The 17,774-nt window shown below is 39.8% G+C and overlaps 1 protein-coding gene across 1 annotated transcript; it reads right to left on the reverse strand.

Moving 5' to 3' along the window:
- AGR2 (anterior gradient 2, protein disulphide isomerase family member) lies at positions 1–8,970 on the reverse strand. The gene is made up of 7 exons (XM_060156137.1): positions 8,832–8,970; positions 8,506–8,569; positions 8,335–8,387; positions 6,928–7,001; positions 3,923–3,986; positions 1,538–1,621; positions 1–128 (listed from the first exon to the last, which is right to left on the reverse strand). Exons 1-7 carry the CDS (start codon positions 8,968–8,970, stop codon positions 79–81), a joined length of 528 nt encoding a protein of 175 aa, XP_060012120.1. The 3' UTR covers positions 1–78.
- Positions 8,971–17,774: the final 8,804 nt, after the last annotated feature.

A 17,774-nucleotide genomic window follows, 5' to 3' on the forward strand; every position in this document is an offset into this window, starting at 1 on the left:
CAGTCTTCTAAAATCTCCTCTGGTTCCAAGTCTCAAGGCCCAACACAAAGGGAGGAGCTTGCAGATTTTGTTTTTTCTCTACAATTCAGTCTTCAGGAACTTGAGAGCTTTCCTCATGTTGTCAAGCACTAATGTGGGAAAAAGTTATGAGAATCAGCACATCATCAGAAATCACATTGATAGATATAGCATGAATGTTGGGAACCTTGTAAATTTTTTTCTAAAAGTATGTGAAACGGCTTTTATTATTATAATCTAGTTCTCTTCCAATGTTTATTAACTGCCTTTTTTTACAAGGCACGGTGATATTACCTGTGCGGAATACCTGCCTTTAAGGAACCCAAAGTCTTATTAAGATCTATACTGTTATCTCAAGAATGGTCAATACATTTGGAATGTGCTTCCCTTGGCGCACCCAGAACCTACTGGAGACATTGATAATGGACCGAGACATTCTTTCCTGCTGCCCAGACACAACCTCATAATCCTTCCCAGCATAACGTTCTAGGTTGGTGCCACCCAACGGAAATTTCTGTGATGATGAAAAATAGTCAGTGCCTATTCACTGAGTACTTTAAATGTGGTTACCGTGTCTGAGGATCTGAATTTTAAAACCTTAATTAAAACAGCTACATGTGACTAATGGCTGACATATTGGGCAGTGCAGGTCTACATAGTCACTAGTCATTGAGTGAATTGGTTCTTATGACAAGACTCAATTTTCTTCCCAGAAGGACTAATTAGATGTCACAGCTAGGTACAGTCTCCCATTGAGGCTCTTCATCTGCCTTGAGTCTCACACTTTTTTTTTTTTTCATGTTATGGCGACCCCGGGGGAAGTCAGTATCTTGGCAAATATTTGGAACCATCTTTCCTACTGATCTTTAAAATTGAACTTGAATTCAACTTTAATAAGCTGGACTAAATGATTTCACTTTTGTTACTTGGAGAAAAGCATTGAACAAAGCATTGAGATTGCTACTATTGCTATTGTAATGGTACGATTACTATTGCGCTCAGGTCTGTGGTAGAAGGAGTTAAATGAGCCTAAGAGAAACCTGAAAAGGAGGTAATAGGGTCCTAGGATTCTCCTAGAGGAAAAGATACCTAATCTAAATAACTCATCTTTAATTGAGTTTTTTTTTTTTTTTTTTTTTTTTTTTTTTTGCGGTACGTGGGCTTCTCACTGTTGTGGCTTCTCCCGTTGCGGAGCACAGGCTCCGGACGCGCAGGCTCAGCGGCCATGGCTCACGGGCCCAGCCGCTCCGTGGCATGTGGGATCCTCCCGGACCGGGGCACGAACCCGTGTCCCCTGCATCGGCAGGCGGACTCTCAACCACTGCGCCACCAGGGAAGCCCTAATTGAGTTTTTAAAAAAGTGAGATCAATGCTTGAATGTAATTTGCTGGAGGACACAAGGCCAGTTAGGGTCAGACTGGTTCTCTGGGGTCTCTGAGCACAGCTTTTTCTCCTCTCCCATGTGAGCTCTCCTTCCAGTACAGCAGTGAAACAGATGTTCAAAGGAGGTAACACTTACATAGAGCCATATCCGAAGGTTCGTAAGCATAGAGACGATTTGAGTATCTTCCAGTGATGTCGGCTCTAACTGTCAGGGATGGGTCTACAAAGAAAAAGCCAAAGGGAATGGAGTACTATGTTTCAAAATAACCCCTATTGCATGATGAAGCCTACATGTTTATCACAATGTGTCCTGCTGGATGAGATTCTACTCCATCCAGTCTGCAACCTGGCCTCTGCAGCTGGTACCCAAAGCCAAACTGGGAGCATTCAACAGCCGTGCAGTGCTATTTGTGGAAAAGGTTAAGAACCCTGCTGTCCTATCTATAGTAACCTGAAAATAGGATAATATACATTCTTGGGATGGTGTTTTGTTTTTTTGGTGAAAACATTGGCATTCTCTACTAGAATTATTTTAAATTTTTGAAATGATTATATTGTAATTGAAATATGTTACCAAGAGCAACCTGGATAATTAGGAACTCACATCAAATGCTAGTTTTCCAAACCAAAGTTTTTTTTGGTTTGTTTTTTAAATGAATAAAAGAATGCAAGCCCTTAAGACCAGCCAAGGTGAAATAAGTGTGTAGTTTTTTTACTTTATTGTTAAGTAGCTGCATTTTAAAAATAGAGATTTAGGCATCTTCCCTTATACATATATTCCTAAAGGTTTAAATCCTTTTTTTGTGTGTGTGTTTTATATTTACTTGAAGTTATCAGTTAATGAGGAAAAAACAGGTATAAATAAGATGCATCCAGAAGGGAGGTAGTAGGATATGCAAAGGCCTAGCAACCTTGCCTTGAGATAAGTGATTGAAGGAGGCTATGGGCCGTGTCCTGAGAATTAGATGAGGAGGAAAGATGAGGCCCAGCCACATGGATGCCAAGTCTGTCACCTGAACTTGCTGGACAATCCCTGTCGTTTCAGAATGTTGGACTAGGACCAGCAGACTTAAATTACAGGACTTTCGTTTGTTCAAGAAAGACTTAAGACCTACTCTACTTCTGCTCAGTGTAGAGGATACAGACACAGGGTCTCATCTTCATAATACAGTGACATCAGGAAAGCTTTTTCACCTCCCAAGCATTGGCTTACAGCCTCAGCTGCACAGTGGAGTCATCTGCAGAGCTTTCAAAGACTGCCACCTGCGTCCTAGCCACTGAGATTCTGATTTAATTGGTTTGAGGTGTAACCTGGGCAGCTTGATGTTTAAGATCTTCCAGGCAATTCACATGTGCAGGCCTCGTGGAGAACTACTGAGCCGGAAGGAGCAAGCTGCCTAGGACCTAGTTCTTATGACGAAAGGAATTGAACAGGGGTTAAAAAGCCCTTAGACAGGAGCACTCTGAAAAGAACTCCTGCACAGGGTATGACTGGATGACCTATAAGGGCCCTTTCATTGAAGGGTCTAAATTTTCTAAATCGTAACAAAACCAAATCTGTAAGATTAGCTCTAGTTCAGCCTTCCTCCTTTTCTCCCTTCACTTTTTCTTGCCCCCGTTTTATAGGTTAGTGCGAACTTGGATGCCTTACAGAGGTGATCTGCTCGATCAGAGTGAGCTCTGCTATGTGACGGATTTAATTATGGATTGCCCTTTTATCAGTATCACTTCGATCAAAGCCAAACTCAATTCATTTGTTCAGTCATTTATCAAATACTTATTGCGAGCCTACCACAGGGTCATGCTGAAAATATGATGATGAGCTGAAGAAGATCTAGTCCCTTCCACATGGGGGGCAATATTTATTCAACAATCACCCAATAAATACAAAATTAAAACTGAGGAAAGAGTGACCATTGAGAGGAACATGGTGCCACAAGAGCACATCGTGGGAGTTTGAGCAGGTCAGTGAATGACAGTGATTAACCAGGTGACCTGGGGGTACCGAGGGGGGAAGCAGAAAAGCTTTCCAGCAGAGGGAACGGCACGTGAAAAGTACCAGTGGCCGGAAGGAGCATGTCTCCTTTGATTTTTGTTTCTTTCAGCCCATATTCATAACTTGCCTAGAAATAATGATCAGAAAATGTCAGAAAGAAAAATCCAGCACAGGAATCAAAAGTTTGCCTGATTAAATATTTACAGACCGGATACAATTCAGGGAAATGATTAATACATTTAAACAGTTAACAGGGTGCTTCTTTCTCAGGTGTACTTGTGGCAGAAGATGAGAAGTTAGAATTAGCAGATGAAGAAAAAATGTCATGTATGGAAATAGGTAGAAGCTTGCATTTCCTAATGAAAATAGGTTGTGAAGCTGAAAGTTAAACCTCCCCAGCAGAGCTTCGTCGTGGCCTTGGCCATGGTGGAGCAGCATGTAACGGTGTGGAGGACAGAGGCAGAGATGTGGCGGCACTTGTGTAATGTTCAGGGTGTGTTTCATCTCATTGTCACTTTTACTTACCAACAAACATAATCCTGGGGACGTACTGGCCATCAGGAGAAAGGTGTTTGTCAGTTGTTTCATACTAAGATTTAAAAAAAAGCAGCTTTCAGTTTGTTTATATTCTTCAGTTATTTTCAAACTTGTTAAAACAGTGTGTCCATTCCTGGGCTAGGCATCTTTTTTTTTTTTTTTGTGCGGTACACGGGCCTCTCACTGTTGCGGCCTCTCCCGTTGCGGAGCACAGGCTCCAGATGCGCAGGCTCAGCGGCCATGGCTCACGGGCCCAGCCGCTCCGCAGCATGTGGGATCTTCCCAGACCAGGGCACGACCCCGTGTCCCCTGCTTCGGCAGGTGGACTCTCAACCACTGCGCCACCAGGGAAGCCCTGGGCTAGGCATCTTAAGACACTATAAGGCACATCTCTAACACAGAGAGTTTATAATATAGATGGGGAGACAAGTTACATGCATGAAATAATAAGACAGAGCAGACTGTGAGGTAGAACATGAGGTAAAAAGCTGATGCATGTGGTGAACAAAGAGCCAGAAAACTCAGTAAGGGAGAATTTGGAAGGAATACAGTGTTTGGGGAAGGAGCTTGGATGAGGTAGGAGGAGCTAGCATAATGAAAAAAAAAAGAAAGTCATTTTTAGAGAATCTGCAAAAACAGGATTATCTTGAGAATTCGTTTATCCATTTATCATTTTTTAATTTTCTTTGTTTAACAGGGAGATACAGGTAGGAAAAGGAATATTTAGGATCCAGGGGGTGAAATGTTATGATGAAGGATATACAGGTGCATTGGATGCCCAGAGCAGGACATTTAGCTTTATCTGCAGGTTCCGCTAGGGCTTTCTGAAGTGGGTAAAGAGGAATCTTTAAAAAGTAAATAGGAGTCAGTTATATAGAAATGGAGGTCACTCCAGGCAGTGGAGGGGGGAAGATTATACAAAGGTAGAGGAAAGGCCTAGCACTTTATATAACCAAGTGTTTGGATGGGACTAAAGGATAGGGATACCTGAGGCGGTAGTGAGAGAAGATGCTAGAAAGCTACTTCAGGGGCTGGCTTGTGACTGGCCTTGCACACCATGCCACAGTGTTTACGTCTGCTCATAAATAAATAAGAATCACTGAGACTGTCGTACAGAGTGAAGTAAGTCAGAAAGAGAAAAACAACTATCATATAGTAACGCATATATGTGGAATTTAGAAAAATGGTACAGATGAACCTATTTGCAAAGCAGAAATAGAGACACAGACATAGAGAACAGATGTATGGACACCAAGTGGGGAGAGGGGAACGGGATGGATTGGGAGATTGGGGTTGACATAAAAATGTACACTACTACGTATGAAGTAGATGGCTGGTGAGGGCCTACTATATAGCACAGGGGGAAGAAAAAAGAAGGTACAATCTGTTTGTAGGACACATATTAAGTTAACCTTAGAAATGCATTCCAGTATACATTAGGGGCAGACAAATACTGTTTGATTCCACTTATGTGAGGTACCTACAGTAGTCAAATTCATAGAGTCAGAAAGTACGTTGGTAGATGCCAGGGGACAAAGGGGGACAGTGTGGGGAGGGGGGAGGGGGGAATGGGGAGTTAGTGTTCAACGGGGACAGAGCTTCAGTTTAGGAAGGTGAAAAATTCGGGAGATGGACGATGATAAGAGTTGCACAACAATGTGAATGTACTTAGTGCCACTGAACTGTACAATTAAATATGGTTAAAATACTATGTTGTATATTATGTGACTTTTATCACAATAAAAAGAAAAAGTATATAGAAAAAAAGAACCACTGGAGGGGTGTTAGAGGCGCCATGATTGCAGTTTGGTTTTTAGAGTGATTACCCCCGACAATCATGTGGGATTAGATGGGATTTATTTTGTAGGCAGGGAGCCACTTAGTAATACTGCAGTAAGCTAGGCAAGGTGAAAAACTCTTAGGCTAAAACAGCGGTCCTCAACTGATAGGGAAGTGACCAATAGCAGGAATATTTCGAAGTTAGAACCGCAGGGCTTCTTGACTGCCGGAGGTGAGTGGGAGGCTCACATCTAGAATAACACTCTAATGGAATAAGGAATAGAGAAAAAAGAGCTTTTTGAAAAACCTGGGCCTCGCTGATCAATTCAGTGTTGAACGTGTCGAGTTGAAGCTGATTACGAGATTTCTGGAACTAGGCTGTGTGCATAAGTTGGAAGCTGTTGCGTGTTTGGGGAAGATGTGGGAGTTATCGGTAAGCAGGCATTGATTAATGGCCGATGAAATTGTCCATAGGGAATATAGAATATAAAAAGAGAAGTAGGTCAAGTAGAGACTCATGAAGTCACTCATATTAAGGGGTAGAAAGAGGAAGAGGTGCCTTGGAAGGGAGGTGAGGAAGAACCGCTGGCGTGGATGCCCCTTGAAAAAGCCAACTTGTCAACCTGGAAAGAGGATGACAGAGAGAAGCTTCAGGGACATACAGTTAGGGAGAGGAGTTTTCTGAGTAGTTTACTGATTGTTTGCTCTCGGAAGGAAAGTGGATACCGTTTGTATACCAAGCAGAAGAACTTGTAAAGGCAGAAAGCTTGACCATCAGGAGGGGTGGTGATGGTGAAGTAGGACAGGAAAGCATGAGGCCGCAGCACGTGTGGAAGGATTAGATTTGGACACCTGGAGAGCCATCTCTTCTGGGGAGAGACGGCACACGGACTAAGAATGGGTGGAGAGCAGCCAGGACTGCAGGCGAAAGGGGCACAGCAAGGAATTTTTAATGACAAAAACGTTCCACTTATTACAGCAGCAGAGAAATTCTGGACCACAGGAGAGAATTTTTCAGACAACTTAAAATTATTAATTGCTAAATAAAAATGTAGAGATGCAAGAAATAAAATCTTTCCTCCTTGTAATCTATGAGATGAGATATTTGGAGCACATCCCCGTTAATGCAGTATGACTAAGATGTATAGGGAAAATGAACCATCCATTTCAAATTGTAAGCCACAGAGAAATGGCAGGATGAAGAGTAAACTTACAACTAGATTGAGGAGGACAAACTGCTCTGCCAATTTCTGGATTTCTTTATTTTCAGCAAATGGCTTCTTTAAAGCTATAATGTAAAGAAAAGATTGTTAAGCATTCATTTCATCACCAGTTAAAACCATTATTCTCCGTTGGATTTGAAGTTGAACTGTATTTGTAATACAATATTCAACTCCGCCCTTTCTGCAAATGGTTAGTGAAGTAATATCTAGGCCATTGACTAGCTTTGCTTCGCTACTGACCCATCCAATCATTCATTCATTCATCCCTTAATTTTTTTAACCTATATTTACTGAGTGGTTACTATGTGGCAGGACTGTTTCATGTACTGGGAATAGAGCAGTGGGGGAAAAAAAAATAATGTGCTTCCTTCATAGAGCTCAAATGCTTGTGTAGGAGACAGGTCATAAACAAGGAAATAATTTTAGGTGGAGATAACAGTACTTTGAAGAAAAATAAAGCAAAGCAAGAGGTTTAAAAGCTACAGAGTGGTTAGGGTCGACTTCTTTGAGGAGGTGACATAGAAATGAGAGGGTGCTGCATTCTAAGATGTTAGGGATATGTCACACATGGCAGAGGGGACTGCAAGAGCAATAGCCCTGAGCTGGGAATGGGTTTGGATGCGTTGAGGGAAAGCACAATGGCCAGGCTAGATGCAGTGGAGGGAAAACACGGCGAGAGTGGTAAGAAAGGAAAGGCAGCCAGGGTCCAGGTCATGTCCAGCCATTCGGGCCATGATCAGGAATCTGGATTTAATTTTACCTGTGATGAGAAGCCACTTGAGCACATGGGTGTTAGGATATGATGGCTTCCGTGTGGAGAACTGACTGTCGGGTGACCAGGTAGGTGCCTGTTACAGCTCAAGGCAAGATCTAAACTTGGTTTGGATGAGGGCAGTAGCAGTGAGGCAGTCGGAGGTGGCTGGATTTGGGCAGGACCTACATAATATATGGGGCCCATTGCAAAATGAAAATACGGAGCCTCTTGTTCAAAAATGATTACGAATTTTAAGACAGCAACAACAGAGCTTTACAAGCATAGGAACCTACTAAGCACTGGGTCCTGTGACTGCACAGGTGGTGTGCCCATGAGGCTGGTGCTGGCTTTCAGATAGATGGTGAAGATAAAGCAATGGTATTTGCTGATGTATTGGATATGAGATGAAAGAGAAAACAAGAAGTCAAGGATGAATTCTAGAGCTTGTTTTTTCAAAATTTGAACCAATGGCTAATACAAACTGTGGAAATATTTGAAGTTACTTTAAAATATGTTTTTACTACATAAAATATTCTTTTAAATTCAGCTGTGCTAGGTGCTAAGGATGTAAAGATGAGTGAGCTGGACCCTGGCCCTAGAGCTAAAAGCCTATAAAGGAAATTATATTTAGAAGTATAAATTACCTTGACTGTGTGGGCATTCGTCCAAGTGATGAATAATCATCAAGGGTTTATTGCTTCAAGAGACAAAGAGAGATTGGATCATCTTTAATGAGGAGGATTTCATGTGTAGCTAAAGATCACTAGATGGTGCTCTTGAGAGCTTTGAGGGAATTCTGTAAAACTTGTCTTTACCTTGTCCTGGATTTGTGTAAAGCTTCTTCATATGTCTGAGTCCAGATGAGTTGATCGCCCCAACCTAGAACAAAATGAACCAGTATATTTAAAGTGATTATATTCTCAGGTCCAAAGCTGTTGAAAAGCACTGGTAAAGCTGGGATCAGTATATACTTGATGCTAAAGAAGAGCAAAAACCTCTAGAGAAAGCAGAAACAATGATAAACTTGTATCAATCTAGAACCAACACATAAAAAATATGCTCAGCACACAACTCTCGGCTCTGAGTGTTAAATCTTTACCAATCGAGTATAACTGGAGGCCGACAAGAAGCTGACTCCTACCTCTGGAGAGGGTCTGGGGCAGTTTGGGTTGAGAGTCCTTTGTGTCCTTCTTAGCTGCTGGTTTGACTGTGGTTTCTTTGGCCAGAGTGTAGGAGAGGGCCACAAGTAGCAAGAATGCTGACACTGAAATCTTCTCCATGGCAAATCTGATATGGAAGACAAACAGATAAGCAAAAAGTCAATAAAACAAAAGAGAATTAGCAGTTTTCGAAATCTTCAGATTGTAGCACAACCGTGGGATACAACAGGAATTGAGGCTTAGATGAGATTGAACACGTGCAATTGGAGTCCAAAACTACCTTCCACAGAATTTTCCTAAGAATACATAGTATGAATATCTATCTACCATCTATCTATCTATCTATCTATCTATATCATCTTCTACCTCTATATGCTATAGATAAAATATGAAGATCTCCATAGAAATCGACAATATAGAAATAGATATATTTCTATAGATATATATATATATCTATATAGAAATAGATATATTTTAAGAAAATAAGTAGATAGATGTATATATTCTTATAGCTAAGGGAATTTGCTTTTAAATTTATATTTAAAAAATTGTAGTACTGGAAAGCACCTTAAGGGTTATATCCTCTTTTCCCACCTCCCCATTGTCTCATTTTGTAGATGAAGAATCTGAAATTCAAAGAAGTGAAGACTCATGAGATGGGCATAGAGCCAAGGCTTTTGGATTGTGCCGTTTTGTAATGCTGGCTCCCATCTTCCCATCCTGAAAAAATTACCCTAAACATACATACTTCTTTAACATTTTGTTAAAAAGAGGACACTGCCATTGAAGAATAAGATCCGAGTAAAATGATTTATTTCATTTAGAAACTGCCAGCTTTATCTTTTAACTAAAATCTTGCACCCAGAAAACTCTCTCCCTAGTGTAATATTTACTCAAATTCTATATATTGGTTTTGAATTGGTTAAAATACATCAGTGCAGGTTTCTTTCACTGAACTAATTCTTTGACTCTCAGTGCAGGCCTGTTAGGGTAGGTGGTTGTAGGCATGTACTTTAGTGCACAAAAAATATTCTATGGGACTCATAACACAGAGAAACCAACCCCATGGATGTCTCTTTGTTATTTTTTTTTCCTTCCCAGTAGTCCAAATTTAATTCTCAGGGAATGTTACACTACTGTGAAGCAGATGCTTATGAATGGCAAAGTGAATGACAAGGTAAGATCCATGAATGAGTGAGGAAGTGAGCTAGCTAGCTAGCAAAGTGAATCGCACTAGCCAATCACTAGGGTTATCCAGGGACCATAACATGCAAAGCTGGATACTTGGGATGCCAATAAAGCCAAAGACTGAAATTTCCTAAAAAGAAACACTAATATTCGTGTATGTTTCAAATTAAATCAACTGAACTCTGCAAGGGAAGCAGGATGGACCATCAATGCTTAGTATTTTTAGGGAGTAAAGTTTCTCATGTTCTGATAGAGCAAGTGGGAACCTTTGTTAAGCATTAGCCAATTCTAAAAAAAGACATTGCTAAGTTACCAAATCCAGATGATGCCTTGTATTAAACTGACCAATTATTACCTGTGTTATAGTACGTAGCCACACAACATCTCACTCAAAAAAGACAAAAGCCAAAAAACAGGGATACACTTTGTTCATTTTCTATACCCATAAAGATATGGAAATGCCAATAACAATTTTTATTATCCAGCATTTTAAAGAAACAACTAAAGTGTGCTCCAAGTCTTCCAGCCTTTTTGGTACAAAGGCTTCTTTTTTTTTTTTTTTTTTTTTTTCTTGTGGTACGCAGGCCTCTCACTGTTGTGCTCCCATTGTGGAGCACAGGCTCCGGACGCACAGGCTCAGTGGCCATGGCTCATGGGCCCAGCCGCTCCGCGGCATGTGGGATCTTCCCGGACCGGGGCACGAATCCGTGTCCTCTGCATGGGCAGGCGGACTCTCAACCACTACAACACCAGGGAAGCCCTGGAGCTATTGGTATCTTATACGTGTTTTATGGCAGAATGACTCAAGGGAGCTGAATAAAACTCCTGCTGTACAAACATCCTGCTCTGAGCTGACTTTCTGAGATTCACTGTACTGAGTTTTCATTACTGAATAGACTGTGATCTGCAAACTGCCTGCATAAACCACCTCAAAATAGAAAGCTAACCACCGAGGACATTGATAATTTGGAGACACACACACACACACACACACACACACACACACATCCTTCAAAACCAGAACTTTTCACTTTTCATTATATCTCTGTCTTCTTATCTTCAGCAAGGAATGCCTTGCAAGAGGTTTCAGTGTCCTTGTTCATAAATGCCTCAGGAAAGCAACCAGATCTCTCCGTGTACAGCCTATCCCATGAATTTAAAGATTGAAGAAGCAACAAGGATATCTTTATATTAGACACAGAAAGAAAACTGTTTTCTGATTTGCAATAATATTCTGAACTGTAATTCCAAGCAGCCAATCTGAGCTGAGCTTTCACAGTCCTGCGGGTCTTTGCTTTGCCAGTGGGAAAGAAACAGAGCATTAGATGGTGATCAGGGCTCAGTAACTAAGACAGGGGACCCTGGGCCCTGTGCCGGGCTTGAAAACTCCTGGAGTTGGCTCACTCTTAAACCTTTCATTTCCTGACCGAGAAAGCATTACCTTCAACCAGCTCCGGAGCATAGCTCTGCCAAAGAGAGGTCCCAGTAAGCCTCTGGTGGAAATCCCATGATTCCTTCTCCAAATCCCATTTCACTGCCCATGGAACTACCCTGCACTCCTCTGCCTGTGGATTGCCTGCAACTTTACACAGGAACCAAAGGCCAAAGCTCATTCAATAAGTGCCCTTCCGACACTGCTGTCAGGAGCCTTACCTGGATTTTCCCACCCACCTGTCTGTGTGAGCCAGATGGCCTCAGTGCAGTCCAAGCTTCCTAGTATGCTGGCTCAGCCCAAGCCTGTATTTATGTACCTGAGCACACCTCAATCCCACCCACTAATCCCATATTCACATGTTGCAAAGTCGGAGAGGAACTATTCTTTTCCCAAGTCTTCCCTGGGCTAAAGAGTTCCTTGTTTTTAAGAATAAGGTTGCAAAGGAATGCCTTTCAGTATGCCTGTTTTTAACTGTTTGTGAAAGTAGATTGTTAAGAGATTGAGAAAAGATGGGCAGAGTGCCAAATCCAGGTAAGCTTTAACTGAAGACATTTGATTTGCCTGAAGGCTGATTTGTCTTTTTGTGATTGGATGGAGTTTGTGGTTTGTAGAATTTTTTTTTCTCCCTCCTGGCGAGACTGCCTCTGTTTAGTTGGAAACACACAAGAGGTGATACACAATTCTAACCCCTACAGTCATATAAGCTGCTCTCCTCCATTATGGTATAAATTACTTTACACAACGTACTTCCTCTTTCTGGCAAACGAAATGTATAGTCACTTATAGGTATGAAAACAATCCAAACCAAGCATTCACATCATATTTTAAAACTAAGGAACTTATTGAAAAAAGATATCCTAACACTATGAGTTTTTATTAATTACCTTGCAGCAACTTCCCTCCAAAGAATTCAAAGGTATTTCACAGCTATTCTTTTATTTAATGGCAGACTTTCCTGCTAGGCCTGCAGGAAAGTATTTACATCATTTTTCAGACCTAGAAAGTAAGGTCTGCAACTACTTTCTCATCCAGGGTTATACAATTATTCGCTCAACATTTTAAGACTGGACTTGGGTTTTCTGTAAAAAAATTTTAATCCTGTGTTTTGTTCTTTTTTTTAATATAAATTTTATTTATTTATTTATTTTTGGCTGTGTTGGGTCTTCATTGCTGCACGCGGGCTTTCTCTAATTGTGGCGAGCGGGGGCTGCTCTTTTTTGCGGTGCGTGGGCTTCTCATTGCGGTGGCTTCTCTTGTTGTGGAGCACGGGCTCCAAGCACACGGGCTTCAGTAGTTGTGGCTCATGGGCTCTAGAGCGCAGGCTCAGCAGCTGTGGCGCACGGGCTTAGTTGCTCCGTAGCATGTGGGATCTTCCCGGACCAGGGCTCAAACCCGTGTCCCCTGCACTGGCAGGTGGATTCTTAACCACTGGGCCACCAGGGAAGCCCCCTGTGTTTTGTTCTTGAAACTATGCACAATCCTTAAAAGTTCAGAGTAGAGAAATCTTTAACAACAGAAAATTAACTAATGGGATGCAAGCCCTATAAAAATAACTTTTGAAATGAGTTAAGATAATATTTCAAAACATTTTAAAGTATTTAAATTTTTGGATAGAGCCTTAATTTCTGCAGGCAAAATATGAAGTGATTCCCAAAACGGTAAATTTTCATTAGAAATGAGTTTACAGAGATCATTTCTTTAGGAGTTTGAGTGAAAACAATGATTTGAGCTCAACTTTTAAAACTGATAAGCCTTTTATATAGACTCAGTCAATTTAGTCTTTAGAATAGTCAATTCAACCCCCTCATTTTGCAGATGAAAAAAATGTTGTTAAAAAATAAATGACTGTGTGAAGATCTCACAACTTGTTAAGGGCATTGCTGAGACCAAAGCTGTGGTGTCCTCTAGTCTGTCACCTGCTAAGAATGGAAAGTAGGTAGCATGTGGGCTCCATAAGATTCTTGTCTCAGTCCTGCATCCTGTGTTCACTTGCTGGATGATCTCAGAGACATCATTTAACATATCTGAAACTACAGTTTCCTTATCTACAAAACGGGGATAAGATTACCATACATGTCTGTTTTGAGTACGTTGAGATTTTAATGAAATAAGAAATGGGAAAGTACTTGGTACATTCATTTGCTAGGCTGGTATATAGCAAAATACTATAGACTGTCTGACTTAAACAACAGCAACTTATTTTCTCACAGTCCTAGAGACTGAAAGTCTGAGATCAAGGTATCAGCGAGTTTGATTTCATCTGAGCCCTCCCTCCTTGGCTTCTAGATGCCACCTTCTTCCTATGTCTTCCCACGGTCATCCCTCTGTACCTATCTGTGTTCTAATTTCCTCTTCTTGTTAGGACACTAGTCATCTTGGATTAGTGCCCATCTTAATGACATATTTTACTTAATTACATCTTTAAAGACTATCTCCAAATATACTCATATTTTGAGGTACGGGAGTTAGGATTTCAATGTCTGAATTTTTTTTATTGTGATAAAAACAGATCATGTGAGATCTACCCTCTTAACAAATTGTTAAGTGTGCAATACAGTATTGTGAACTATAAACATAATGCTGTATATCAGATCTCTAGAACTTGTTTCTTGATGTTTAATTAAATGAAATTAAAATGAATATCAATGGATTAAATTTACCCCAATTAGGTAAATTTAATCCATTGATTACATTTCAGTATATTAAATTTAATATATTAAATAGCTGCTTGTACAAAATTCTTTAATGAAATACCCCTAAGTATCTTTACCTACATTTACAAATTTAATACCAGTACATCTAATTCTTTTAAACTTTTTTTTTTTTTTTGCTGTACGCGGGCCTCTCACTGTTGTGGCTTCTCCCGTTGCGGAGCACGGGCTCCGGACGCGCAGGCTCAGCGGCCACAGCTCACGGGCCCAGCTGCTCCGTGGCATGTGGGATCCTCCTGGACCGGGGCATGAACCCGTGTCCCCTGCATCGGCAGGCGGACTCTCAACCACTGCGCCACCAGGGAAGACACCTTTTAAACTTTTAAAATGTCCAACAGGGCAGATTTGCAAACGTAATTACCAAAACTTTTCTAAGCACTTTAGCAATTCTTGTAAATATCATAAATTAAAATTACTGATTAACAATTCAAGTTATATTAATCATGTAAATTTTGCTCACAGCCAAATATATTATGATTATCACTTTCAAAATATGGTGAAAAAAGTATGGTGCTTTGGACAATAAATTATATGGTCTAGATAATAAAATCTACCAATGTTCTCTGCAAAAAAAATTTGCCTGTACACACATACACACACATAATTTTACAGTTATTTCGGATATCTCATTTATATACTGAACTTAATCCGAGGAGCCCTTTGTGGGATCTGTAGACCCAGGTTTTAAAAAAACTCTTGCTCAAATGTTCAAACGTCTCTGTGTAGCCATTTTCAAAGAGCCCACCGCTTTAGAATTTAGCATTTAGCGCTCTGCCCTTGTTTTATAGCACAACCTTGTATTTCTTCCCGTCTATCAGCAGTTTTATACTGCGGTCTAAGTTGGAAAGAATCCTAGTCTCACAGTCATTCAAGTCTTTTGTTGTCCCTGAATAAAGGCCCACAGTTGGAAATCCTTTTAGATTGCAGTGCAGGTGGAGATTATAAGGAAGGAGGAATAAAAAGTAATTTATAATGTATGAACATCCAAAGTGGGTGAAGTGATTTCCCCACAAACTCTGTCTTTCAGAAGATGGGTATTTATAAAGGGAGCACAAACATCATTCTTTGGAGTTTGAAGGGAATAATCTCATGACTCCTTAGAACTTCCCATTGAAGTGATTTGCTGCTAATGAATTTGGATAGGTGGGAAATGGGTCATTTAAACAAATATATCTGGATCTGGTAACTAGCTGTATTTGAAAGAAGGGTTTCACATGCATTAAGGAGACGTGTCCTTAGAAGTTGGAGTCTGACCCTAGAGTCAATATTGTTACATGACCTACACACTCCTTAGGGCGGAGCCGTGAACAAGCAGAGGTGCTGTTGAAAGCTGTCATTCCTCTTTAAGGATGCAAGTGACTTTTTAAAATAGCCTAATCCTACCTTCTGAGGTAGGTTTACTTTGGCTTAAGCTTTATGAATTTCTTCTGATAATCTTTTGTTCACCTTTACTATTTCCCTACCCAGTGTGAGCAGATTGTCTTGTGGTCATGACAGGAGTTTTCTATCTTATTATCTAGCCATCTGTGTACTGAAATTGCTGTTGTTTTGTGAGGGATAGTGGTAAGTGAATACCAATGTAATATGGAAATAAATACATTACATATTAATATCATCATGGTAAATATAACACATGGTGTACTGTTACATCATGTAATATAGCACTTCAAAGTTTGTCAAGCTTTCTTGAACAAGAAAAAAGTATACATTTTCATATTTTGTATGCACAGTAGAAAACACACTTTACTGTTTAGCAAATGGGCTCAAAAAAAGTGCTTATGATTTTCTAATTTGACAAACAGTAATAAGTAACTTTCCAAGACCTCAGTTTTTTTGTGCATATAATTGAGTCTGTTTCTTGAAAGATGAAAAATAATCTGTGATCTGTGATTCCAGATTTGCTTTGATTCTGCTTGTGTGTATCTTTTATACCAATTGATTCCATTATACTGTTTCTCCAAATGAAATAATTGCTTTCAAAAAACAGTAATTTTGGGGTTTTCAAAAAACTTCTATGATTGTTATTTAAAGAAATACAATCGCTTTCAGGAATTGATCTTCTGGGGACACTTTTTACTACCCAATTGTTATGTCTTATCCTTAAAGTTAGCTACCAGTGAGAGAATAACACGTACTTGTATTCTCAGTATTCTTCTGTTTGCCTGTGTTTTCCATATGACTCATTCTGTAATAACTATTCTCATAGTCCAGAGCAATAGGTCAGTCCTGAAAGCAAACAGAAAAGAAACTTGTCACATTTACTTTCTTCCTGATTTCTGTAAGACCTTGTCATCATTTCAAGGCTAAGCTGTGCTGTGTTCACCATATTACATTTTTCCCTGATCTGTGCTTATAGGAAAAGATACATTTGTTCATTATGAATAGGCTCTTAGACTCCGCACGATGTGGAAAAATGTGGTCCAGTTCAGTGAATATTTAAGACATAATTTTAGAAGTGTATCAATTACAGTTACATCAGTTTTCTATTATTCCTATTTCATGTTGGGTTGCAAAATAAATGTCTCTTAAGACAAGAAATTCTGCCAACAAATTACTATAAATGTTAAAGCATTTGGTGGATTTGGTAAATCTCCTGAGGCTATAAGGATGGTTTGAGGGATATTTGAATTTCCAGGGCACAGAATGCGGATACTCTATAAGAAGATTTCCATATGGGATCATTCAGGTCACTTTGTGAATTAGAATTAGCACCAGGATGATTTTTGTTTTTTAAGCATCAAAATAGGAATAGGATTTTTTTTCAAATGAGTACATGGACATCTTTTTATGAGTTAAAGTTTAGTCTTAGCTGTTTCATTTCACTAGCCCCACTCAGGCTCATTTTATACTGGTCTTAAATGAAAATCTTCACTTCTTCACAGTTCTTTCAAACGAGCTTTAGGTAACGTGTCCAAAATGTGTATCATTTACATCTTGGATTTGTTTAGAAAACTGGGATCAATGAATTTCTGAAGATGGGGAAAGAACATAAAACAAAGCTGTGAAAATATTTAAAATTTCTAAAATCATACATTTTAGTGTATGTCTTAAATTGTTATTAACTCTGGCTGTGATTTCTGTAGTTTTATTATAGTGCTCAATTATTAAGCACGATACCCTTAAGATATAATTGGCCACTCGTGTTCTATATCCTCTTTATTCCTTGTTGTAAATTGGTTTCTGTCGTTAAACCACTTTCCTTGTAGCACCATTTGTCAACTTTTATCATAAGTTTTTCCTGCATAATTTTGCCTAGTAGAGTCATTTAGATAGCTCAGTGCTACTGGACGATGGAGAAGTGGATAAAAGGGCCTAAAATGATTGCTTTGGGATTTCTAAACTAACACATGAATTTTAATGGAGACTTTTTTCCTACAAAATTACTCTCAAAAATTTCACAAATGAAATTTTTATTCCTGGTGGTTTTGGGTGTTGCTTTTGTACCTATTTCAAACAGTATACGTTACTGAATTTTGGCAAAGCTGCCTCCCTTTGTTGACTAGCTACATGTTCTGAGCTAGAATAAACCAGAGACCATGTATGAAATAACATAATATTTATTCTGTCACATGTGATCCAAGAAAGATTAA

The sequence above is a fragment of the Lagenorhynchus albirostris genome, chromosome 8, assembly GCF_949774975.1.
Source record: "Lagenorhynchus albirostris chromosome 8, mLagAlb1.1, whole genome shotgun sequence".
NCBI classification, from domain to species: domain Eukaryota; kingdom Metazoa; phylum Chordata; class Mammalia; order Artiodactyla; family Delphinidae; genus Lagenorhynchus; species Lagenorhynchus albirostris.